The sequence below is a fragment of the Oncorhynchus mykiss genome, chromosome 7 (assembly GCF_013265735.2).
Source record: "Oncorhynchus mykiss isolate Arlee chromosome 7, USDA_OmykA_1.1, whole genome shotgun sequence".
In the NCBI taxonomy this organism is placed as follows: Eukaryota; Metazoa; Chordata; class Actinopteri; order Salmoniformes; family Salmonidae; genus Oncorhynchus; species Oncorhynchus mykiss.
The window spans coordinates 7360079-7386148 of record NC_048571.1 but is presented as its reverse complement, the minus strand read 5'-3'; the positions used below and the strand labels follow the sequence as shown (position 1 = coordinate 7386148).

At 44.9% G+C, this 26070-nt stretch overlaps 1 protein-coding gene across 2 annotated transcripts in view; it reads left to right on the top strand.

The window, feature by feature from the left end:
* Positions 1–26070, top strand: part of LOC110496980 (DNA annealing helicase and endonuclease ZRANB3) — a 77558-nt gene that overhangs the window by 27000 nt on the left and 24488 nt on the right. For both annotated transcript variants that reach the window (XM_036982327.1, XM_036982326.1), the window contains exons 11-15: positions 5412–5531; positions 14449–14628; positions 16595–16768; positions 20699–21200; positions 24622–24879. In XM_036982327.1, coding sequence (XP_036838222.1) covers positions 5412–5531; positions 14449–14628; positions 16595–16768; positions 20699–21200; positions 24622–24879 — 1234 coding nt within the window. The remainder of the gene's footprint in view (positions 1–5411; positions 5532–14448; positions 14629–16594; positions 16769–20698; positions 21201–24621; positions 24880–26070) is intronic.

Genomic DNA, 26070 nt, shown 5'->3' with positions numbered 1-26070 from the left:
CACCTGGGAGCCTGAGCAGCAGTCTAAATCAATATCACCTGGGAGCCTGAGCAACAGTCTAAATCAATATCACCTGGGAGCCTGAGCAACAGTCTAAATCAATATCACCTGGGAGCCTGAGCAACAGTCTAAATCAATATCACCTGGGAGCCTGAGCAACAGTCTGCAGCGTTTTCCTTTCTGTTGTCCAGGAGTTTGTCTTCACCTCCAGCAGCTACAGAAAGTACCTGGATGTTCTTCAGCTTTTGTACATGGAAGAGCTGGGACATTTTCAGAATCCAGGAGTCGTGTCCAGATCCTTGTGACGTGGGGCTGTGCATTTATCCTGCTGAAACATGAGGTGGTGGCGGCAGATGAGTGACACGACAATGGGGCCTCAGGATCTCGTCACGGTATCTCTGTGCATTCAAATTGCCATCGATAAAATGCAATTGTGTTCGTTGTCCGTAGCTTATGCCTGCCTGTACCATTCACAACATTGACATCAGCAAACTGCTCGCGAACATGACGCCATACGCGTGGTCTGCAGTTGTTGGACGTACTGCCAAATTCTCTAAAACGACGTTGGTAAAAACAAAACCATATTATGGCAAGAACAGCTCAAATAAGCAAAGAGAAACGGCAGTCCATCATTACTTTAAGACGTGAAGGTCAGTCAATACAGAATATTTCAAGAACTTTTAAAGTTTCTTCAAGTGCAGTCACAAAAACCATCAAGGGCTATGATGAAACTGGCTCTCATCAGGACCTCCACAGGAAAGGAAGACCCAGAGTTTCCTCTACTGTAGAGGTTAAGTTCATTAGTTACCAGCCTCAGAAATTGTAGCCCAAATAAATTATTCACAGAGTTCAAGTAACAGACACATCTCAACATCAGCTGTGTGAATCGGGCCTTCATGTTCGAATTCATGGTCGAAACCACTACTAAAGGACACCAATAAGAAGAAGAGACTTGCTTGGGCCAAGAAACAATGGAAGCAATGGACATTAGTGTATATCAAATCATTTCTGGGTGGGGAGGGGGAAACTATCTGTTATTGGCAGAGAGGTTTGGAACACGCTTTGTTATTGGTCGATTAACCAATTTGCCGCCTGGTATGTCCCCAGCCGAAACACCTGCCCATGCAAACTGGTTGATTAGAGGATCCTGTGTATGTTGTATTTTCAACCAGCAACTATGTGGAAATAACACAGATTTTTTTTTTTAAATCACACTTTTACAGTGTTAGTTTTATCAACTGTTGTACAATAAAATAAAATAAAACACAAGAAAAATATACTTTTGACTGACTGCACTGGGCCTTTTATAAATCCACAGTTATTTCATTCGATTTTCAGTTGAACAGCAGCCCACCACTTTGTTTTGCCATAAAGCTGAGGGATTCGGCTGGAGAAATGTAACCTCGTGTTCCTACTGGACAGGCGTCACAAAACCCTGATGTTGTCGTCACAGCCCTGTAGGGACCATGATTCCCAGGCCTGGGGGTCATAGACTGTCACTGTTTACACAACACCAGTGAGTTCCACCCTGTAGCTGCAGGTAACCTAGCGGTTCAGAGCAGACTAGCGGACTAGGTGACCAATCTGCCGATGTGCCCTTGAGCAAGGCACTTAACCCAAATTACTCCTGTAAGTCCCTCTGGGTAAGAGCGTATAAAATGAATAAAATGTAGATGCCCTGTGTGTGTTTGGCTCTGAGTGCAGAACGGCAGATACATGTTAGTGTTGTGTACATGTGTGCTTTCCCCTCAAGTCTATACATGTTAGTGTTGTGTACATGTGTGCTTTCCCCTCAAGTCTATACATGTTAGTGTTGTGTAGATGTGTGCTTTCCCCTCAAGTCTATACATGTTAGTGTTGTGTACATGTGTGCTTTCCCCTCAAGTCTATACATGTTAGTGTTGTGTACATGTGTGCTTTCCCCTCAAGTCTATACATGTTAGTGTTGTGTACATGTGTGCTTTCCCCTCAAGTCTATACATGTTAGTGTTGTGTACATGTGTGCTTTCCCCTCAAGTCTATACATGTTAGTGTTGTGTACATGCGTGCTTTCCCCTCAAGTCTATACATGTTAGTGTTGTGTACATGCGTGCTTTCCCCTCAAGTCTATACATGTTAGTGTTGTGTACATGTGTGCTTTCCCCTCAAGTCTATACATGTTAGTGTTGTGTACATGTGTGCTTTCCCCTCAAGTCTATACATGTTAGTGTTGTGTACATGCGTGCTTTCCCCTCAAGTCTATACATGTTAGTGTTGTGTACATGTGTGCTTTCCCCTCAAGTCTATACATGTTAGTGTTGTGTACATGTGTGCTTTCCCCTCAAGTCTATACATGTTAGTGTTGTGTACATGCGTGCTTTCCCCTCAAGTCTATACATGTTAGTGTTGTGTACATGTGTGCTTTCCCCTCAAGTCTATACATGTTAGTGTTGTGTACATGTGTGCTTTCCCCTCAAGTCTATACATGTTAGTGTTGTGTACATGTGTGTTTTCCCCTCAAGTCTATACATGTTAGTGTTGTGTAGATGTGTGCTTTCCCCTCAAGTCTATACATGTTAGTGTTGTGTACATGTGTGCTTTCCCCTCAAGTCTATACATGTTAGTGTTGTGTACATGTGTGCTTTCCCCTCAAGTCTATACATGTTAGTGTTGTGTACATGTGTGCTTTCCCCTCAAGTCTATACATGTTAGTGTTGTGTACATGTGTGCTTTCCCCTCAAGTCTATACATGTTAGTGTTGTGTACATGTGTGCTTTCCCCTCAAGTCTATACATGTTAGTGTTGTGTACATGTGTGCTTTCCCCTCAAGTCTATACATGTTAGTGTTGTGTGCATGTGTGCTTTCCCCTCAAGTCTATACATGTTAGTGTTGTGTACATGTGTGCTTTCCCCTCAAGTCTATACATGTTGAACCAGCCACTGGCAGTGATACCACTCGCACTTGAAATGGCTTGTGTTTTCACTAGAACAGACTGTGTAGAAACTCAAAGGGAAGGGATCACTGTCGCTTCCTCTCTTTCCAACCAAGGAGACAGGAGGTTCAGCAACACTGAATGTGGAATTTATTTCATTACTTTTTTATGAACCAATTACTTTTTAGCAATAAAGAAGCTTTAAAATAAAAAATATTTTTTTGATTCCATTGTTCTCCAAGTGTTGCTGAATCTCATCTCCAATTATGTAGAAACTCGAAACAGAAGTTTGTAAAATGCGCACACACACACACACACACACACACACACAGTTTTTATTTTAAGCCAGTTTCACGCGTTTCTCAGCTCGATGGCAGTGAGGTGAGAGGAAGGGTATAGGTGTCGTCTGCTGTTATCTGATACGTGATCAAGTGTGATCACATCTTCTAATTTGAGAAGTCTCCCACTCGCTGAAGCATCGTCATCACCCATTAACAGGAAAAAGACTAAAATAAGGAGCTGCATGCTGCCGTGATGAACTACAGCTGTGAGAACGGGGAGAGAGACCGAGGGGGAGGCGGAGGGCGGGAGACACGACTAATCCAATCAAATCCAAATGAAATCAATGACATCACTGCGACAGGTGTATTAGAACACTAAATTGTTCTTCCTGTATATGGGTACTGTCTGTGTGGAGTGGAATTGACTAAATGTCAAATCAAATGTTATTGGTCACATACACGTGTTTATCAGATGTTATTGCTGGTGTAGAGACATGCTTGTGCTTCTAGCTCCAACAGTGCAGTAATATCTAACAAGTAATAACTACCAATTACACAACATATTCCCAATACACACACATCTAGTAAAGGAATGGAATTAAACATATACAAATATATGGACATGCAATGTGAGAGTGGTATAGAATAAGATATAGTATAGGATACAGTATATACATATGAGATGGGTATGCAAGATATGTAGACATTATTAAAGTAACTAGTGTTCTATTTATTAAAGTGGCCAGTGTTCTATTTATTAAAGTGTCTAGTGTTCTATTTATTAAAGTGGCCAGTGTTCTATTTATTAAAGTGGCCAGTGTTCTATTTATTAAAGTGGCCAGTGTTCTATTTATTAATGTGACCAGTGTTCTATTTATTAAAGTGGCTAGTGTTCTATTTATTAAAGTGGCCAGTGTTCTATTTATTAAAGTGGCCAGTGTTCTATTTATTAAAGTGGCCAGTGTTCTATTTATTAAAGTGACCAGTGTTCTATTTATTAAAGTGGCTAGTGTTCTATTTATTAAAGTGGCCAGTGTTCTATTTATTAAAGTGACCAGTGTTCTATTTATTAAAGTGGCTAGTGTTCTATTTATTAAAGTGGCCAGTGTTCTATTTATTAAAGTGGCCAGTGTTCTATTTATTAAAGTGGCCAGTGTTCTATTTATTAAAGTGGCTAGTGTTCTATTTATTAAAGTGGCCAGTGTTCTATTTATTAAAGTGACCAGTGTTCTATTTATTAAAGTGGCTAGTGTTCTATTTATTAAAGTGGCCAGTGTTCTATTTATTAAAGTGACCAGTGTTCTATTTATTAAAGTGGCTAGTGTTCTATTTATTAAAGTGGCCAGTGTTCTATTTATTAAAGTGGCCAGTGTTCTATTTATTAAAGTGGCCAGTGTTCTATTTATTAAAGTGGCCCGTGTTCTATTTATTAAAGTGGCCAGTGTTCTATTTATTAAAGTGGCCAGTGTTCTATTTATTAAAGTGGCCAGTGATTTCAAGTCTATGTATATAGGCAGCAGCCTCTCAAGGTTAGTGATGCTGGTTAACAGTCTGATGGCCTTGAGATAGAAGCTGTTTTTCAGTCTCTCGGTCCCAGCTTTGATGCACCTGTACTGACGTCGCCTTCTGGATGATAGCGGGGTGAACAGGCAGTGGCTCGGGTGGTTGTTGCCCTTGATGATCTTTTTGGTCTTCCTATGACATTGGGTGCTGTAGGTGTCCTGGAGGGCAGGTAGTTTGCCCCCCGGTGATGTGTTGGGCAGACCGTACCACCCTCTGGAGAGCTCTGTGGGCGGTGCGGTTGCCGTACCATACGGTGATACAGCCCGACAGGATGCTCTCGATTGTGCATCTGTAAAAGTTTGAGGGTTTTAGGTGACAAGCCACATTTTCTTCACCACACTGTCTGTGTGAGTGGACCATTTCAGCTTGTCAGTGACGTGTACACCGATGTATTAGTAAATGGTTGTTTTTCTATACAGCAATGCTATAGGATGTTGCTGTCTTTTTAGTGGTGGGTTCAGAGGTCAAGGTTTTAATCAGCGCTGACATTTACTTCTCTCCCTATCTCCTCTCTCTCTCAGGCCAGTTACATCCATATCATTGGCAGTGTCCCATCAGTAATGACCACGCTCTCTCCCCATCTCTCAGGCCAGTTACATCCGTATCGATGGCAGTGTCCCATCAGTAATGACCACGCTCTCTCCCCATCTCTCAGGCCAGTTACATCCGTATCGATGGCAGTGTTCCGTCCTCAGAGCGTATCCACTTGGTTCACCAGTTCCAGAATGACCCTGAGACGCGCGTGGCCGTTCTCAGCATACAGGCTGCTGGGCAGGTACTGCACGTACAGACCATAGAAACACTGATGATAGAATAGTAATTATATTTCTATGGTACAGACCCTCTACTGGGCATATACATCCACCATGTGTCCTAATTCCAGTCCCAGTAACACTATACATCCACCATGTGTCCTAATTCCAGTCCCTGTATACATCCACCATGTGTCCTAATTCCAGTCCCAGTAACACTGTATACATCCACCATGTGTCCTAATTCCAGTCCCTGTAACACTGTATACATCCACCACGTGTCCTAATTCCAGTCCCTGTAACACTGTATACATCCACCACGTGTCCTAATTCCAGTCCCAGTAACACTATACATCCACCATGTGTCCTAATTCCAGTCCCTGTATACATCCACCATGTGTCCTAATTCCAGTCCCAGTAACACTGTATACATCCACCATGTGTCCTAATTCCAGTCCCTGTAACACTGTATACATCCACCACGTGTCCTAATTCCAGTCCCTGTAACACTGTATACATCCACCACGTGTCCTAATTCCAGTCCCAGTAACACTATACATCCACCATGTGTCCTAATTCCAGTCCCAGTAACACTGTATACATCCACCATGTGTCCTAATTCCAGTCCCAGTAACACTGTATACATCCACCATGTGTCCTAATTCCAGTCCCTGTAACACTGTATACATCCACCATGTGTCCTAATTCCAGTCCCTGTATACATCCACCATGTGTCCTAATTCCAGTCCCAGTAACACTGTATACATCCACCATGTGTCCTAATTCCAGTCCCAGTAACACTGTATACATCCACCACGTGTCCTAATTCCAGTCCCTGTATACATCCACCATGTGTCCTAATTCCAGTCCCTGTATACATCCACCCTGTGTCCTAATTCCAGTCACAGTAACACTGTATACATCCACCATGTGTCCTAATTCCAGTCCCAGTAACACTGTATACATCCACCATGTGTCCTAATTCCAGTCCCAGTAACACTGTATACATCCACCACGTGTCCTAATTCCAGTCCCAGTAACACTGTATACATCCACCACGTGTCCTAATTCCAGTCCCTGTATACATCCACCACGTGTCCTAATTCCAGTCCCTGTATACATCCACCATGTGTCCTAATTCCAGTCCCTGTATACATCCACCATGTGTCCTAATTCCAGTCCCTGTATACATCCACCATGTGTCCTAATTCCAGTCCCTGTATACATCCACCATGTGTCCTAATTCCAGTCCCTGTATACATCCACCATGTGTCCTAATTCCAGTCCCAGTAACACTGTATACATCCACCATGTGTCCTAATTCCAGTCCCTGTAACACTGTATACATCCACCACGTGTCCTAATTCCAGTCCCTGTAACACTGTATACATCCACCACGTGTCCTAATTCCAGTCCCAGTAACACTATACATCCACCATGTGTCCTAATTCCAGTCCCAGTAACACTGTATACATCCACCATGTGTCCTAATTCCAGTCCCAGTAACACTGTATACATCCACCATGTGTCCTAATTCCAGTCCCTGTAACACTGTATACATCCACCATGTGTCCTAATTCCAGTCCCTGTATACATCCACCATGTGTCCTAATTCCAGTCCCAGTAACACTGTATACATCCACCATGTGTCCTAATTCCAGTCCCAGTAACACTGTATACATCCACCACGTGTCCTAATTCCAGTCCCTGTATACATCCACCATGTGTCCTAATTCCAGTCCCTGTATACATCCACCCTGTGTCCTAATTCCAGTCACAGTAACACTGTATACATCCACCATGTGTCCTAATTCCAGTCCCAGTAACACTGTATACATCCACCATGTGTCCTAATTCCAGTCCCAGTAACACTGTATACATCCACCACGTGTCCTAATTCCAGTCCCAGTAACACTGTATACATCCACCACGTGTCCTAATTCCAGTCCCTGTATACATCCACCACGTGTCCTAATTCCAGTCCCTGTATACATCCACCATGTGTCCTAATTCCAGTCCCTGTATACATCCACCATGTGTCCTAATTCCAGTCCCTGTATACATCCACCATGTGTCCTAATTCCAGTCCCTGTATACATCCACCATGTGTCCTAATTCCAGTCCCTGTATACATCCACCATGTGTCCTAATTCCAGTCCCAGTAACACTGTATACATCCACCATGTGTCCTAATTCCAGTCCCAGTAACACTGTATACATCCACCATGTGTCCTAATTCCAGTCCCAGTAACACTGTATACATCCACCACGTGTCCTAATTCCAGTCCCAGTAACACTGTATACATCCACCACGTGTCCTAATTCCAGTCCCTGTATACATCCACCACGTGTCCTAATTCCAGTCCCTGTATACATCCACCATGTGTCCTAATTCCAGTCCCTGTATACATCCACCCTGTGTCCTAATTCCAGTCACAGTAACACTGTATACATCCACCATGTGTCCTAATTCCAGTCCCAGTAACACTGTATACATCCACCATGTGTCCTAATTCCAGTCCCAGTAACACTGTATACATCCACCACGTGTCCTAATTCCAGTCCCAGTAACACTGTATACATCCACCACGTGTCCTAATTCCAGTCCCTGTATACATCCACCACGTGTCCTAATTCCAGTCCCTGTATACATCCACCATGTGTCCTAATTCCAGTCCCTGTATACATCCACCATGTGTCCTAATTCCAGTCCCTGTATACATCCACCATGTGTCCTAATTCCAGTCCCTGTATACATCCACCATGTGTCCTAATTCCAGTCCCTGTATACATCCACCATGTGTCCTAATTCCAGTCCCAGTAACACTGTATACATCCACCACGTGTCCTAATTCCAGTCCCTGTATACATCCACCACGTGTCCTAATTCCAGTCCCTGTATACATCCACCATGTGTCCTAATTCCAGTCCCTGTATACATCCACCATGTGTCCTAATTCCAGTCCCTGTATACATCCACCATGTGTCCTAATTCCAGTCCCTGTATACATCCACCATGTGTCCTAATTCCAGTCCCTGTATACATCCACCATGTGTCCTAATTCCAGTCCCTGTATACATCCACCATGTGTCCTAATTCCAGTCCCAGTAACACTGTATACATCCACCATGTGTCCTAATTCCAGTCCCAGTAACACTGTATACATCCACCATGTGTCCTAATTCCAGTCCCTGTATACATCCACCATGTGTCCTAATTCCAGTCCCTGTATACATCCACCATGTGTCCTAATTCCAGTCCCTGTATACATCCACCACGTGTCCTAATTCCAGTCCCTGTATACATCCACCATGTGTCCTAATTCCAGTCCCTGTATACATCCACCATGTGTCCTAATTCCAGTCCCTGTATACATCCACCATGTGTCCTAATTCCAGTCCCTGTATACAGCCACCATGTGTCCTAATTCCAGTCCCTGTATACATCCACCATGTGTCCTAATTCCAGTCCCTGTATACATCCACCACGTGTCCTAATTCCAGTCCCTGTATACATCCACCATGTGTCCTAATTCCAGTCCCAGTATACATCCACCACGTGTCCTAATTCCAGTCCCTGTATACATCCACCATGTGTCCTAATTCCAGTCACTGTATACATCCACCACGTGTCCTAATTCCAGTCCCTGTATACATCCACCACGTGTCATAATTCCAGTCCCTGTATACATCCACCATGTGTCCTAATTCCAGTCCCTGTATACATCCACCACGTGTCCTAATTCCAGTCCCTGTATACATCCACCATGTGTCCTAATTCCAGTCCCTGTATACATCCACCATGTGTCCTAATTCCAGTCCCTGTATACATCCACCATGTGTCCTAATTCCAGTCCCAGTAACACTGTATACATCCACCATGTGTCCTAATTCCAGTCCCAGTAACACTGTATACATCCACCATGTGTCCTAATTCCAGTCCCTGTATACATCCACCATGTGTCCTAATTCCAGTCCCTGTATACATCCACCATGTGTCCTAATTCCAGTCCCTGTATACATCCACCATGTGTCCTAATTCCAGTCCCTGTATACATCCACCATGTGTCCTAATTCCAGTCCCTGTATACATCCACCACGTGTCCTAATTCCAGTCCCTGTATACATCCACCACGTGTCCTAATTCCAGTCCCTGTATACATCCACCACGTGTCCTAATTCCAGTCCCTGTATACATCCACCACGTGTCCTAATTCCAGTCCCTGTATACATCCACCACGTGTCCTAATTCCAGTCCCTGTATACATCCACCACGTGTCCTAATTCCAGTCCCTGTATACATCCACCACGTGTCCTAATTCCAGTCCCTGTATACATCCACCACGTGTCCTAATTCCAGTCCCTGTATACATCCACCATGTGTCCTAATTCCAGTCCCAGTAACACTGTATACATCCACCACGTGTCCTAATTCCAGTCCCTGTATACATCCACCACGTGTCCTAATTCCAGTCCCAGTAACACTGTATACATCCACCACGTGTCCTAATTCCAGTCCCTGTATACATCCACCACGTGTCCTAATTCCAGTCCCTGTATACATCCACCATGTGTCCTAATTCCAGTCCCAGTAACACTGTATACATCCACCATGTGTCCTAATTCCAGTCCCTGTATACATCCACCACGTGTCCTAATTCCAGTCCCTGTATACATCCACCACGTGTCCTAATTCCAGTCCCTGTATACATCCACCATGTGTCCTAATTCCAGTCCCTGTATACATCCACCACGTGTCCTAATTCCAGTCCCTGTATACATCCACCATGTGTCCTAATTCCAGTCCCAGTAACACTTTTTGATTGATATCTTCCAAGACCTGTTCCAGTTTATTTGTTTTATGTAATAAATAGATAGGAAGTATTTCTTTCCAGAGCTCTCAAATTAAAACGAGCATTAAAAACAGTGAGAAAGTTCTTGACGTTCTTGACTAATGGCCTAAACTCACTAAAGGCGAGCATGCGAAGCGTGTGTGTGAAATTTATTTTAGAATCTGTTGTTTTGAATTCTAATGACCCAACCGAAGCGGGGCGGGCAGGTTGTCCTCTTTGACGCCTCACTCAATTAAAACGTGTCTCTATTTTTGTGTTGTATCGCTAGAGATGTATTCACACAAAACAATACCAACTTTTTCCCCGAGCTCATTTGAATTGGAAGAGGTAGCTAAGGGTTGAAGCTTTACTATACACGCTAAATTAGACCAATTCATCCACTTATGGAAACAACATCGCTATCTGCTGATTGGAGGTCTGGTCCTCTGTAGCTCAGTTGGTATAGCATGGTGCTCCTTCCTGTAGCTCAGTTGGTAGAGCATGGCGCTCCTTCCTGTAGCTCAGTTGGTAGAGCATGGCGCTCCTTCCTGTAGCTCAGTTGGTAGAGCATGGCGCTCCTTCCTGTAGCTCAGTTGGTAGAGCATGGCGCTCCTTCCTGTAGCTCAGTTGGTAGAGCATGGCGCTCCTTCCTGTAGCTCAGTTGGTAGAGCATGGCGCTCCTTCGTGTAGCTCAGTTGGTAGAGCATGGCGCTCCTTCGTGTAGCTCAGTTGGTAGAGCATGGCGCTCCTTCCTGTAGCTCAGTTGGTAGAGCATGGCGCTCCTTCCTGTAGCTCAGTTGGTAGAGCATGGCGCTCCTTCCTGTAGCTCAGTTGGTAGAGCATGGCGCTCCTTCCTGTAGCTCAGTTGGTAGAGCATGGCGCTCCTTCCTGTAGCTCAGTTGGTAGAGCATGGCGCTCCTTCCTGTAGCTCAGTTGGTAGAGCATGGCGCTCCTTCGTGTAGCTCAGTTGGTAGAGCATGGCGCTCCTTCGTGTAGCTCAGTTGGTAGAGCATGGCGCTCCTTCGTGTAGCTCAGTTGTTAGAGCATGGCGCTCCTTCCTGTAGCTCAGTTGGTAGAGCATGGCACTCCTTCCTGTAGCTCAGTTGGTAGAGCATGGCGCTCCTTCCTGTAGCTCAGTTGGTAGAGCATGGTGCTCCTGTAGCTCAGTTGGTAGAGCATGGCGCTCCTTCCTGTAGCTCAGTTGGTAGAGCATGGTGCTCCTGTAGCTCAGTTGGTAGAGCATGGCGCTCCTTCCTGTAGCTCAGTTGGTAGAGCATGGCACTCCTTCCTGTAGCTCAGTTGGTAGAGCATGGCGCTCCTTCCTGTAGCTCAGTTGGTAGAGCATGGTGCTCCTGTAGCTCAGTTGGTAGAGCATGGCGCTCCTTCCTGTAGCTCAGTTGGTAGAGCATGGCACTCCTTCCTGTAGCTCAGTTGGTAGAGCATGGCGCTTGTAAAGCCGGGGTGGTGGGTTCCATTCCCGTGACCACCCATATGTCAAATGTGTGCATGACTGTGAGATAAAAGCGTAGATGATATTATAATATTACATTTGAAGTCGGAAGTTTACATACACCTCAGCTAAATACATTAAACTCAGTTTTTCACAATTGCTGACATTTAATCCTAGTAAAAATTCCCTGTTTTAGGTCAGTTAGGATCACCACTTTATTTTAAGAATGTGAAATGTCAGAATAATAGTAGAGATAATGATTTATTTCAGCTTTTATATCTTTCATAAAATTCCCAGTGGGTCAGAAGTTTACATACACTCAATTAGTATTTGGTAGCATTGTCTTTAAATTGACTTGGGTCAAACACTTCAGGTAGCCTTCCAAAAGTTTCCCACAATAAGTTGGGTGAATTTTTGCCCGTTCCTCCTGACAGAGCTGGTGTTACTGAGTCAGGTTTGTAGACCTCCTTGCTCGCACACACTTTTTCAGTTCTGCCCACAAATGTTCTATTGGATTGAGGTCAGTGCTTTGTGAAGGCCACTCCAATACCTTGACTTTGTTGTCCTTAAGCCATTTTGCCACAACTTTGGAAGTATGCTTGGGGTTATTGTCCATTTGGAAGATGATCTTTGTCCCCATGTGCAGTTGCAAACCGTAGTTTGGCTTTTTTATGGTGGTTTTGGAGCAGTGGCTTCTTCCTTGCTGACCGGCCTTTCAGGTTATGTTGATATAGGACTCGTTTTACTGTGGATATAGATACTTTTGTACCCGTTTCCTCCAGCATCTACACAAGATCCTTTGCTGTTGTTCTGGGATTGATTTTCACTTTTCGCACCAACGTACGCTCATCTCTAGGAGACAGAACGCGTCTCCTTCCTGAGCGGTATGACGGCTGCGTGGTCCCATGGTGTTTATACTTGCGTACTATTGTTTGTACAGATGAATGTGGTACCTTCAGGCGTTTGGAAATTGCTCCCAAGGATGAACCAGACTTGTGGAGGTCTCCAATGTTTTTTTCTGAGCTCTTGGCTGATTTATTTTTATTTTCCCATGATGTCTAGCAAAGAGGCACTGCGCTTGAAGGTAGGCCTTGAAATACATCCACAGGTATACCTCCAATTGACTCAAATGATGTCAATTAGCCTATCTGAAGCTTCTAAAGCCATGACAATTTTCTGGAATTTTCCAAGCTGTTTAAAGGCACAGTCAACTTAGTGTATGTAAACTTCTGACCCACTGGAATTGTGATACAGTGAATTATAAGGGAAATAATCTGTCTGTAAACAATTGTAAGAAAAATTACTTGTGTCATGCGCAAAGTAGATGTGGTTGAAAAAACGAGTTTTAATGACTCCAACCTAAGTGTATGTAAACTTCCGACTTCAACTGTATATGTACTATCCTGCTAGTATACACCCTCACTGCTCTGCCTGTTCCCGTACTGTTCACCCTCACTGCTCTGCCTGTTCCCGTACTGTTCACCCTCACTGCTCTGCCTGTTCCCGTACTGTTCACCCTCCTCGCTCTGCCTGTTCCCGTACTGTTCACCCTCCTCGCTCTGCCTGTTCCCGTACTGTTCACCCTCCTCGCTCTGCCTGTTCCCGTACTGTTCACCCTCCTCGCTCTGCCTGTTCCCGTACTGTTCACCCTCACTGCTCTGCCTGTTCCCGTACTGTTCACCCTCCTCGCTCTGCCTGTTCCCGTACTGTTCACCCTCCTCGCTCTGCCTGTTCCCGTACTGTTCACCCTCCTCGCTCTGCCTGTTCCCGTACTGTTCACCCTCACTGCTCTGCCTGTTCCCGTACTGTTCACCCTCCTCGCTCTGCCTGTTCCCGTACTGTTCACCCTCACTGCTCTGCCTGTTCCCGTACTGTTCACCCTCCTCGCTCTGCCTGTTCCCGTACTGTTCACCCTCACCGCTCTGCCTGTTCCCGTACTGTTCACCCTCACTGCTCTGCCTGTTCCCGTACTGTTCACCCTCCTCGCTCTGCCTGTTCCCATACTGTTCACCCTCACTGCTCTGCCTGTTCCCGTACTGTTCACCCTCCTCGCTCTGCCTGTTCCCGTACTGTTCACCCTCCTCGCTCTGCCTGTTCCCGTACTGTTCGCCCTCCTCGCTCGGCCTGTTCCCGTACTGTTCGCCCTCCTCGCTCTGCCTGTTCCCGTACTGTTCACCCTCCTCGATCTGCCTGTTCCCGTACTGTTCACCCTCACTGCTCTGCCTGTTCCCGTACTGTTCACCCTCACTGCTCTGCCTGTTCCCGTACTGTTCACCCTCACTGCTCTGCCTGTTCCCGTACTGTTCACCCTCACTGCTCTGCCTGTTCCCGTACTGTTCACCCTCACTGCTCTGCCTGTTCCTGTACTGTTCACCCTCCTCGCTCTGCCTGTTCCCGTACTGTTCACCCTCACTGCTCTGCCTGTTCCCGTACTGTTCACCCTCACTGCTCTGCCTGTTCCCGTACTGTTCACCCTCCTCGCTCTGCCTGTTCCCGTACTGTTCACCCTCACTGCTCTGCCTGTTCCCGTACTGTTCACCCTCACTGCTCTGCCTGTTCCCGTACTGTTCACCCGCCTCGCTCTGCTTTCTCCGCCTGTCTGCTTCCGGAGAGTTCTTCCCTTAAGTGAGTGTGTCCTGTGTGTTCTGTGGTGTCCAGGGCCTGACGTTCACAGCGGCCACTCACGTGGTGTTTGCTGAGCTGTACTGGAACCCTGGCCATGTGAAGCAGGCTGAGGACCGGGCGCACCGCATCGGACAGACCGCCTCCGTCCACGTGCACTACCTCATCGCCAAGGGAACCTTTGACACCGTCATGTGGGGCATGCTCAACAGGAAGGTGTGTGTGTGTGTGTGTGTGTGTGTGTGTGTGTGTGTGTGTGTGCGTGTGTTTCGTTTTAACTGGAAGGTAGGTACTTTTCATAGAAGTACCAGTCAAAAGTTGAAAGTTGACACACCTACGTATCCAAGGGTTTTTCTTTATTTTTACTATTTTCTACGTTGTAGAATAATAGTGGACATCAAAACTAGGAAACAACACATGGAATCATGTAGTAGCCAAAAAAGTGTTAAACAAATCAATATCTATTTTAGATTCTTCAAAGTAGTCACCCATTTGCCTTGATGACAGCTTTGTACACTCTCGGCATTCTCTCAACCAGCTACACGAGGAATGCTTTTCCAACTGTCTTGAAGGAGTTCCCACATATGCTGAGCACTTGTTGGCTGCTTTTCCTTCACTCTGCGGTCCAACACATCCCACAATCATCTCAACTGGGTTGAGGTCGGGTGATTGTGGAGGCCAGGTCACTCTCCTTGGTCAAATAGCATTGTTGGGTCTTTGTCCTGTTGAAAAACAAATGATAGTCCCACTAAGCGCAAACCAGATGAGATGGCGTATCGCTGCAGAATGCTGTGGTATCCATGCTGGTTCAGTGTGCTTTGAATTCTAAATGAATCACTGATAGTATCACCATCACACCAGCTCCTCCATGCTTCACCAGTCATGTTCATTGCTTGTGTTTCTTGGCCCAAGCAAATCTCTTCTTCTTATTGGTGTCCTTTAGTAGTGGTTTCTTTGCATCAATCTGACCATGAAGGCCTGATTCTGTCCGCTGAACAGTTGATGTTGAGATGTGTCTGTTAGTTGAACTCTGTGAAGCATTTATTTGGGCTGCAATCTGATGTGCAGTTATCTCTAATGAACTTATCCTCTGCAGCAGTCTTCCTTTCCTGTGGTGATCCTCTTGAGAGCCAGTTTCATCAAAGCGCTTGATGGTTTTTGCGACTGTGCTTGAAGAAATATTCAATGTTCTTGAAATGTTCCCGTATTGTCTGACCTTCATGTCTTAAAGTAATGACGCACTGTCGTTTCTCTTTGCTTATTTGGTCTGTTTTTGCCATAATATGGACTTGGTCTTTAACCAAATAGGGCTATCTTCTGTATACCCACCCCTACCATGTCACAACACAACTGATTGGCTCAAATGCATTAAGAAGGAAATAAAATCCACAAATGTAACTTTTAACAAGGCACACCTGTTAATTGAAATGCATTCCAGGTGTCAACCTCATGAAGGCTGGTTGAGAGAATGCCAAGAGTGTGCAACCCTGTCATCAAGGCGAAGGGTGGCTACTTTGAAGAATCTCAAGTCTAAAATATATTTTGATTTGTTTTTTGGTTACTACATGATTCCATATGTGTTATTTCATAGTTTTGATGTCTTCACTATTATTCTACAATATAGAAAATAGTACAAATACAGAAAAACCCTTGAATGAGTAGGTGTGTCCAAACTTTTGACTGGTACTGTAGATTTACTTAAAGGGACAGCACAAAGCCCCCGAGACCACCTTGTCATTTTGACTGGAACACAGTGGGTTGAATGGCAGGTACACTCAATATATCTGTAATTCTATGGTACTAATATCCACTGCAGGACCACCGTTTCCAATGAACTGGATTTGAATCAATCAATCAATCAAAACATTTTTTTTAAAGACCATTAAAGATGCATTACAGATGTATCAGAGTGAGGTTGTTGATCTTGGTGTTTATTTGTTGTTTACTGACCTTGTTGTTGTTAATTATGCTGCAAAGAACAGAGCAGTTTATGGTCACATTCATCTAGTGCACATTGTAGCAAAACAAGTGTTTCTTATTGGACAAGTCCTGATTGCGCCTCCCTGATTTAGTCCATTTTCTGCCATTAAGTGCTTAAAAGGAAAATGCTTTTTATCTTTGAGTGGAGTATCCCTGTACGTGTTGTTCTGATAGGAGACTGTGTGTGTGTTGTTGTTGACAGGAAACGGTAACGGGCAGTACTCTGAACGGTAAGAAGGAGTACTTAAAGGCAGAGTTGGGGGATAAGGACAAATGGGACTTCCTGAATTTCGCCGAGGCGTGGACACCAAGCGAGACGACCCTGGCAGCAGGAGGAGTGGTTGACAATGACAAAGATCCTGTGTTCTTTAACCATGTGAGTCACTGGTCTAGTGATCTGGGTTCTTTAACCATGTGAGGCACTGGTCTAGTGATCTGGGTTCTTTAACCATGTGAGGCACTGGTCTAGTGATCTGGGTTCTTTAACCATGTGAGGCACTGGTCTAGTGATCTGGGTTCTTTAACCATGTGAGGCACTGGTCTAGTGATCTGGGTTCTTTAACCATGTGAGTCACTGGTCTAGTGATCTGGGTTCTTTAACCATGTGAGGCACTGGTCTAGTGATCTGGGTTCTTTAACCATGTGAGTCACTGGTCTAGTGATCTGGGTTCTTTAACCATGTGAGGCACTGGTCTAGTGATCTGGGTTCTTTAACCATGTGAGGCACTGGTCTAGTGATCTGGGTTCTTTAACCATGTGAGGCACTGGTCTAGTGATCTGGGTTCTTTAACGTGTGTGCAGATGGTGTTCTAACACTGGGAAGGTTTTGAATCCTAGCAATCATACTGCTACTGTATGTTTATGTCTGTCTAACAGTATAGACATGTAGGTGCATCATACATATTACTAAACGATAATGTAGTATACATATCACTAAACGATCATGTAGTATACATATTCTAAACGATCATGCATGATACATATTCTAAACGATAATGTATGATACATATTACTAAATTATAATGTATCACACATATTACTAAACAATAATGCATCAAACATATTACTAAACAATAATGCATCAAACATATTACCAAACGATAATGTATCACACATATTACCAAACAATAATGCATCACACATATTACTAAACAATAATGCATCACACATATTACTAAACAACAATGCATCATACATATTACTAAACGATAATGCACCATACATATTACTAAACGATAATGAACCATACATATTACTAAACGATAATGTGCCATACATATTACTAAACGATAATGAACCATACATATTACTAAACGATAATGCACCATACATATTACTAAACGATAATGAACCATACATATTACTAAACGATAATGTGCCATACATATCACTAAACGATAATGCACCATACATATTACTAAACGATAATGAACCATACATATTACTAAACGATAATGTGCCATACATATTACTAAACGATAATGAACCATACATATTACTAAATGATAATGCACCATACATATTACTAAACGATAATGAACCATACATATCACTAAACGATAATGCACCATACATATTACTAAACGATAATGAACCATACATATTACTAAACGATAATGCACCATACATATTACTAAACAATAATGCATCATATTATCTGGAAACCATCTTAAACTGATATTATTTATGAATATAATGTGTTAGTTCTCTCTCTTAAAAGAGGTCTAAAGGGACAAAATGAACTGACATGATACTGTTAGATCAGATGAATGACAGGCTTTACAACAGATCAGAAGGACGGGCTTTACAACCGATCAGATGAAGGACAGGCTTTACAACAGATCAGATGAAGGACCGGCTTTACAACAGATCAGATGAAGGACAGGCTTTACAACAGATCAGAAGGACGGGCTTTACAACAGATCAGATGAATGACAGGCTTTACAACAGATCAGATGAAGGACAGGCTTTACAACAGATCAGATGAAGGGCCGGCTTTACAACAGATCAGATGAAGGACAGGCTTTACAACAGATCAGATGAATGACAGGCTTTACAACAGATCAGATGAAGGACAGGCTTTACAACAGATCCGATGAAGGACAGGCTTTACAACAGATCCGATGAAGGACAGGCTTTACAACAGATCAGATGAAGGACAGGCTTTACAACAGATCCGATGAAGGACAGGCTTTACAACAGATCAGATGAAGGACAGGCTTTACAACAGATCAGATGAATGACAGGCTTTACAACATATCAGATGAAGGACAGGCTTTACAACAGATCAGATGAATGACAGGCTTTACAACAGATCGGATGAAGGACAGGCTTTACAACATATCAGATGAAGGAACTGCTTTACAACAGATCCGATGAAGGACAGGCTTTACAACAGATCCGATGAAGGACAGGCTTTACAACAGATCCGATGAAGGACAGGCTTTACAACAGATCAGATGAAGGACAGGCTTTACAACAGATCCGATGAAGGACAGGCTTTACAACAGATCAGATGAAGGACAGGCTTTACAACAGATCAGATGAATGACAGGCTTTACAACATATCAGATGAAGGACAGGCTTTACAACAGATCAGATGAATGACAGGCTTTACAACAGATCGGATGAAGGACAGGCTTTACAACATATCAGATGAAGGAACTGCTTTACAACAGATCAGATGAAGGACAGGCTTTACAACAGATCAGATGAAGGACAGGCTTTACAACAGATCAGATGAAGGACAGGCTTTACAACAGATCAGATGAATGACAGGCTTTACAACAGATCAGATGAATGACGTGCTTTACAACAGATCAGATGAAGGACAGGCTTTACAACAGATCAGATGAATGACGTGCTTTACAACAGATCAGATGAAGGACAGGCTTTACAACAGATCAGATGAAGGACCGGCTTTACAACAGATCAGATGAATGACAGGCTTTACAACAGATCAGATGAAGGACAGGCTTTACAACAGATCAGATGAAGGACCGGCTTTACAACAGATCAGATGAATGGTGTGCTTTACAACAGATCAGATGAAGGACAGGCTTTACAACAGATCAGATGAAGGACAGGCTTTACAACAGATCAGATGAATGACGTGCTTTACAACAGATCAGATGAATGACAGGCTTTACAACAGATCAGATGAAGGACAGGCTTTACAACAGATCAGATGAAGGACAGGCTTTACAACAGATCGGATGAAGGACAGGCTTTACAACAGATCAGATGAATGACAGGCTTTACAACAGATCAGATGAATGACAGGCTTTACAACAGATCAGATGAAGGACAGGCTTTACAACAGATCAGATGAAGGACAGGCTTTACAACAGATCAGATGAATGACGTGCTTTACAACAGATCAGATGAATGACAGGCTTTACAACAGATCAGATGAAGGACAGGCTTTACAACAGATCAGATGAAGGACAGGCTTTACAACAGATCAGATGAATGACAGGCTTTACAACAGATCGGATGAAGGACAGTCTTTACAACAGATCAGATGAATGACAGGCTTTACAACAGATCAGATGAAGGACAGGCTTTACAACAGATCAGATGAAGGACAGGCTTTACAACAGTTCCGATGAAGGACGGGCTTTACAACAGATCAGATGAAGGACGGGCTTTACAACAGATCAGATGAATGACAGGCTTTACAACAGATCAGATGAATGACAGGCTTTACAACAGATCAGATGAAGGACAGGCTTTACAACAGATCAGATGAAGGACAGGCTTTACAACAGATCATATGAATGACAGGCTTTACAACAGATCAGATGAAGGACAGGCTTTACAACAGATCAGATGAAGGACAGGCTTTACAACAGATCAGATGAATGACAGGCTTTACAACAGATCAGATGAAGGACAGGCTTTACAACAGATCAGATGAATGACAGGCTTTACAACAGATCAGATGAAGGACCGGCTTTACAACAGATCAGATGAAGGACAGGCTTTACAACAGATCAGATGAAGGACAGGCTTTACAACAGATCAGATGAATGACAGGCTTTACAACAGATCAGATGAAGGACAGGCTTTACAACAGATCAGATGAAGGACAGGCTTTACAACAGATCAGATGAATGACAGGCTTTACAACAGATCGGATGAAGGACAGGCTTTACAACAGATCAGATGAAGGACAGGCTTTACAACAGATCAGATGAATGACAGGCTTTACAACAGATCAGATGAAGGACAGGCTTTACAACAGATCAGATGAAGGACAGGCTTTACAACAGTCTCACCGTGACTCTACCCCTCCTCTCTGCAGTTTGAGAAGGACAAACAGCACGACATCCGTTCGTTCTTCTCTCCGGACGCGGGTAAAGAGAAGAAGAGGAAAAGAACAGAGGGTGAGGTTTCCCCCATTACCCCCTCAGAGAAGGAGGGTCCTATAGATGTGGAGAAAAACTACAACTCCCAAGATCCCCCTGACCTCCAGGACCTAGACTTCTCTCCCCTGGTGAAGAGGCTGCGGCTGCCCACCTCCACCCTCACCCCCAGCGCTACCCACAGCCCCAGGTCTCGTCTTGGGGGGAAAAGGAAGTCCCTCCATGGGGGGAGAGACACCAGCAGCAGCCCCCTGGCCTCTCTGTTTACCCCCCGTCGGCTCTCTGAGAAAGGGACCCCGAAACCAAGGTTGAGCCTCAGACCAGGACTACCAGATCAGGGGAAGGGAGATCAGTGGAGCTGTGGGGCCTGTACTTACTCCAACAACATCCTGCTCCTTTACTGTGAGGTGTGTGAGTCCCCACTCCACAGGCCCAGCACTGGTGAGTACACACACACACACACACACACACACACACACACACACACACACACACACACACACACACACACACACGTTGGCAGGCGTAACATACACCAAGTCAGAAATAGACCAGCGTGACAACGTGTCTCTGCTAGATGACAACGAGTAGAAGAGGACGCAACACACTGTTCACCTGACTGTCAAGTGAGAAACAGTCACAAGGCCTGTTCTCGGTGTGCCGCGCGTCTCCAAGTTTACAAAGTAAAGTTGATGAATTGGCCCCGGCTGAAGTTAAAGTTCCCCAAGGCACTCTGGCTGACTATCTAATAGGACTGGGAGAAGGAAGGTAACTGTCTCTCCTCAAACACAGACACCTCCTGGTTCAGTTGGCAGTACCGGGGGAAAGTGGAGGGCGTAAAGAGGGGGGTGAAGGAGGGTTGAGATCAGTCCTCAGTCTTTAAAGGATTACCTGTTCTTCCATCCATCAAGACCGAGCGGCACAGGGAATTCACACAGCAGCATCCCTCCTGTCTATCTCTCAGTAATAATAACCCAGAATAACCCTGCTACCTGCCTGGGTTGTTGCTCTGTAATGCTGGGTTGCTGCTCTGTAAGGCTGGGTTGCTGCTCTGTAAGGCTGGGTTGGGTTGTTGCTCTGTAAGGCTGGGTTGCTGCTCTGTAAGGCTGGGTTGCTGCTCTGTAAGGCTGGGTTGCTGCTCTGTAAGGCTGGGTTGCTGCTCTGTAAGGCTGGGTTGCTGCTCTGTAAGGCTGGGTTGTTGCTCTGTAAGGCTGGGTTGCTGCTCTGTAAGGCTGGGTTGCTGCTCTGTAAGGCTGGGTTGCTGCTCTGTAAGGCTGGGTTGCTGCTCTGTAAGGCTGGGTTGCTGCTCTGTAAGGCTGGGTTGCTGCTCTGTAAGGCTGGGTTGCTGCTCTGTAAGGCTGGGTTGCTGCTCTGTAAGGCTGGGTTGGGTTGCTGCTCTGTAAGGCTGGGTTGCTGCTCTTTGCCAAGATAATCCATCCACCTGACATGTGTGGCATATCAAGAATGATCATCACACAGGTGCACCTTGTGCTGCGGACAATAAAAGGTCACTCTTAAATGTTAAACTGTTTTGTCACACAGGGAGTGTGCATTTGGCCTGCTGACTGCAGGAATGTCCACCTGAGCTGTTGCCAGAGAGGTGAATGTTCATTTCTCAACCAGAAGCCGGCTCCAACTACGTTTTAGAGAATTTGCCAATACGTCCAAGCGGCCTCAGAACCGCAGACCACGTGTAACCACACCAGCCCAGGACCTCCACATCCGGCCTCTTCACCTGCGGGATCGTCTGAGACCAGCCCCCCCTGGACAGCTGATGAAACAGAGCAGTTTGTCTTTCTGTAACAAACCCCTGTGGGGGAAAACTCATTCTGATTGGCTGGGCCTGGCTCCTCAGTGGGTGGGCCTGGCTCCTCAGTGGGTGGGCCTGGCTCCTCAGTGGGTGGGCCCATGGCTCCTCAGTGGGTGGGCCTGGCTCCTCAGTGGGTGGGCCTGGCTCCTCAGTGGGTGGGCCCATGGCTCCTCAGTGGGTGGGCCTGGCCCCTCAGTGGGTGGGCCCATGGCTTATGCCTCTGCCCAGTCATGTGAAATCCATAGATTAGGGCCTAATGAATTTATTTAAAATGACTGATTTCCTTATATGAACTGTAACTCAGTAAAATCGTTGAAATGGTTGCAGGTTGCTTTAACATTTATGTTCAGTAGAGTTATCAGGTAGAACAGAAATGCAGCAGTACTCAGGACCTCCAGGTGAGATCTGAATAGCGCTGGTGTAGGGGATGTTATACAGGCACCTGACTGTCTGTCAACACTAGAGGAGGGTGGTCTCAATCATAGAAATAGGATCACTAGAACATACATTGTATTTCTATGCTAGACTAGCTCGATCATCAAGGACTGATCAAACACACCATTACAATTGTGTTGTTTTTTTGTCACACACACACACACACACAATCCGTTAACAAAATCCTCTCCATGTCATGCTTGACTGAGGTGTGTAATGTTTGATATCTAATCAGCAAACAAACACGGTTCTCTGTTGTGGAACTGCTGGCACCACAGGCAGCATGTTAGAAGGGGAATTTACCAGGCCGTCAGATCTGTATTGACAACCGAGGCAGAACAACAACTCTGATGGTATTAAGACTTCACATCTCTCAAAACATGACACTGTAATCACTGTCACCAAACAGGAAATGCTGAGAAAATAAGCACTATTATATCACAGCATTAGGAAATAAATGCATATTTCATTCACAGACTTTTGACAAATATCACTTTTTTTAGAATCGTCAGGAGAGTGTCTTGTTTGGCAGGCAGTAGTCTAGTCTGAGGAGAATGTCTTGTTTGGCAGGCAGCAGTCTGAGGAGAATGTCTTGTTTGGCAGGCAGCAGTCTGAGGAGAATGTCTTGTGTGGCAGGCAGCAGTCTAGTCTGAGGAGAATGTCTTGTTTGGCAGGCAGTAGTCTAGTCTGAGGAGAATGTCTTGTTTGGCAGGCAGCAGTCTGAGGAGAATGTCTTGTTTGGCAGGCAGCAGTCTGAGGAGAATGTCTTGTTTGGCAGGCAGCAGTCTGAGGAGAATGTCTTGTTTGGCAGGCAGCAGTCTAGTCTGAGGAGAATGTCTTGTTTGGCAGGCAGCAGTCTAGTCTGAGGAGAATGTCTTGTTTGGCAGGCAGCAGTCTAGTCTGAGGAGAATGTCTTGTTTGGCAGGCAGCAGTCTGAGGAGAATGTCTTGTTTGGCAGGCAGCAGTCTAGTCTGAGGAGAATTGAGCTGCAGTCTCTGGTCCCCTCAGCTCGTTAGTTGTCGGGGCTCGGCGTCGGGCGCTGGGAAATTCAGGTGACATTTGAGAAAATCTATAAGAGGATGGCCTTTCAGAAACAAACCTTACAATGGAAACATCATGAATTAGTCTGTTAGTTCCAGTTCTTCCCCTGTTCGTCCACAACAAAAACACGTTCAGGAGGTCACAATTTATCAAAGAAGGGGCCCATAATTGCCCACAGATGAAATTTGAGTTGAGAATCAGTTACATATTGATGGCCCGTATCCTGCTCATTTTCAACATATCAGCAGCATTTTATTAGTTTTCACCATGTGTTACCAAGTCACAAATATTCCACACTGTCTGAGCAGAATGACAAGAATCTGTGTCTCTCAACAAGCAGCTGCTCACATTTGAATTCGCACATTATTTTAGTGACTGTGTGACACATTGCTTCTCTGCTCCCCTAAGAGGTCTTTGAACTACTTCCTGTAATCTTGGCCTTTGTACATTTCGCTGAACACAACTGTACAAAACTCATCTGTGTGGTTGTACATGTTTTCTACAAGGATATGAACTGTTAGGCTACATGTACATCTATAAAGAACCTTGTTGTGTTTTCTCTCTTCCACCTCTCAGCTCCAGACTCACAATCTACAGGTTCACCTGCTGTGTCCCCAGGCTCCAGGCCTGATCAGTTCACCCCTAGAGAACACCCCTGGATCGTCCTCTCTGGGTCGGACAGCAAGCAGGAGGACCCCCCCTGTCCTGGTCCTGCCTCTCCCGGGACAACTGAACCACAGACAGACGGTCAACAGAGAGGGCTGGAGGAGGAGAAGCTCAAAGGCAAACAATCACCAGGAGAGAACCAGTCAGCCCCTCATGAGCACACTGATGGTAATCCAACTTTAATCTTCCCTTTCCTGCTACCCTCCTTTCCTTCTTCCCTCCTACATATCTGGGGGATATTGTCTGGGATGAATAGTCACCCATATGTTGTAATGTTGTAATGCTATGTATCACTGAGGTAGTCATCAATATGCCGTTAGCTGCCTCCCTCCGTTGTGTGGTGATTGGGTAAGGGAGGGTGTGACTTATTATTATTGTTAGTATTATTATAGAAGGGGATTGTTTCTTCTCTTCACAGCCTTATGGGATTTAAACTGGCTCTAAATTAAGGGTTCATGAAATTGCTTTTATTTTGTGTATTTTGCATTTACCTCAAGTTTTTAATTGCTTTTTAATTGCTCTGAAAAACTCCATAAGAATGAGTCATATTATCCGTGTCTGTCTTGTCTGTCCTGTCTGTCTGTCTGTCTCTACATGAATTAACACCCTCAATAGCACCAACCAGCTCCAGACACCCCTGCACCCAGTCATCATAACACATCACACATTCTGATCCAGAAAAAAATAACTGTGTTCTGTTAGTCCTGCCTTGTCTTGTCTTTCCCATTCAGGACATTTCCTGAAGCTCATTTAATGGCAGTTAATGGCCTTGTGTATGTCACTCACTTCTGATGGTGATGTGACACTAGTGGCTGGGTGTTCTATTTCCAGACAGACGTTCTTCAGTCTCAGGGTTCATGTGGAACACTGCAGTGGACCAATAAAAGTGACCTATGGGGGGGGGTTTGGAGCGGCTTAATGAGAGAGAGAGAGAGAGAGAGAGACTCAGTGAGCGGCTAAATGAGAGAGAGAGAGAGACTCAGTGAGCGGCTTAATGAGAGAGAGAGAGAGAGAGAGAGAGAGAGAGACTCAGTGAGCGGCTTAATGAGAGAGAGAGAGAGAGAGAGAGAGAGAGAGAGAGACTCAGTGAGCGGCTTAATGAGAGAGAGAGAGAGAGACAGAGACTCAGTGAGCGGCTTAATGAGAGAGAGAGAGAGAGAGAGACAGAGACTCAGTGAGCGGCTTAATGAGAGAGAGAGAGAGACAGAGACTCAGTGAGCGGCTTAATGAGAGAGAGAGAGAGAGAGAGAGAGACAGTGAGCGGCTTAATGAGAGAGAGAGAGAGAGAGAGAGAGAGAGACAGAGACTCAGTAAGCGGCTTAATGAGAGAGAGACAGAGACTCAGTGAGCGGCTTAATG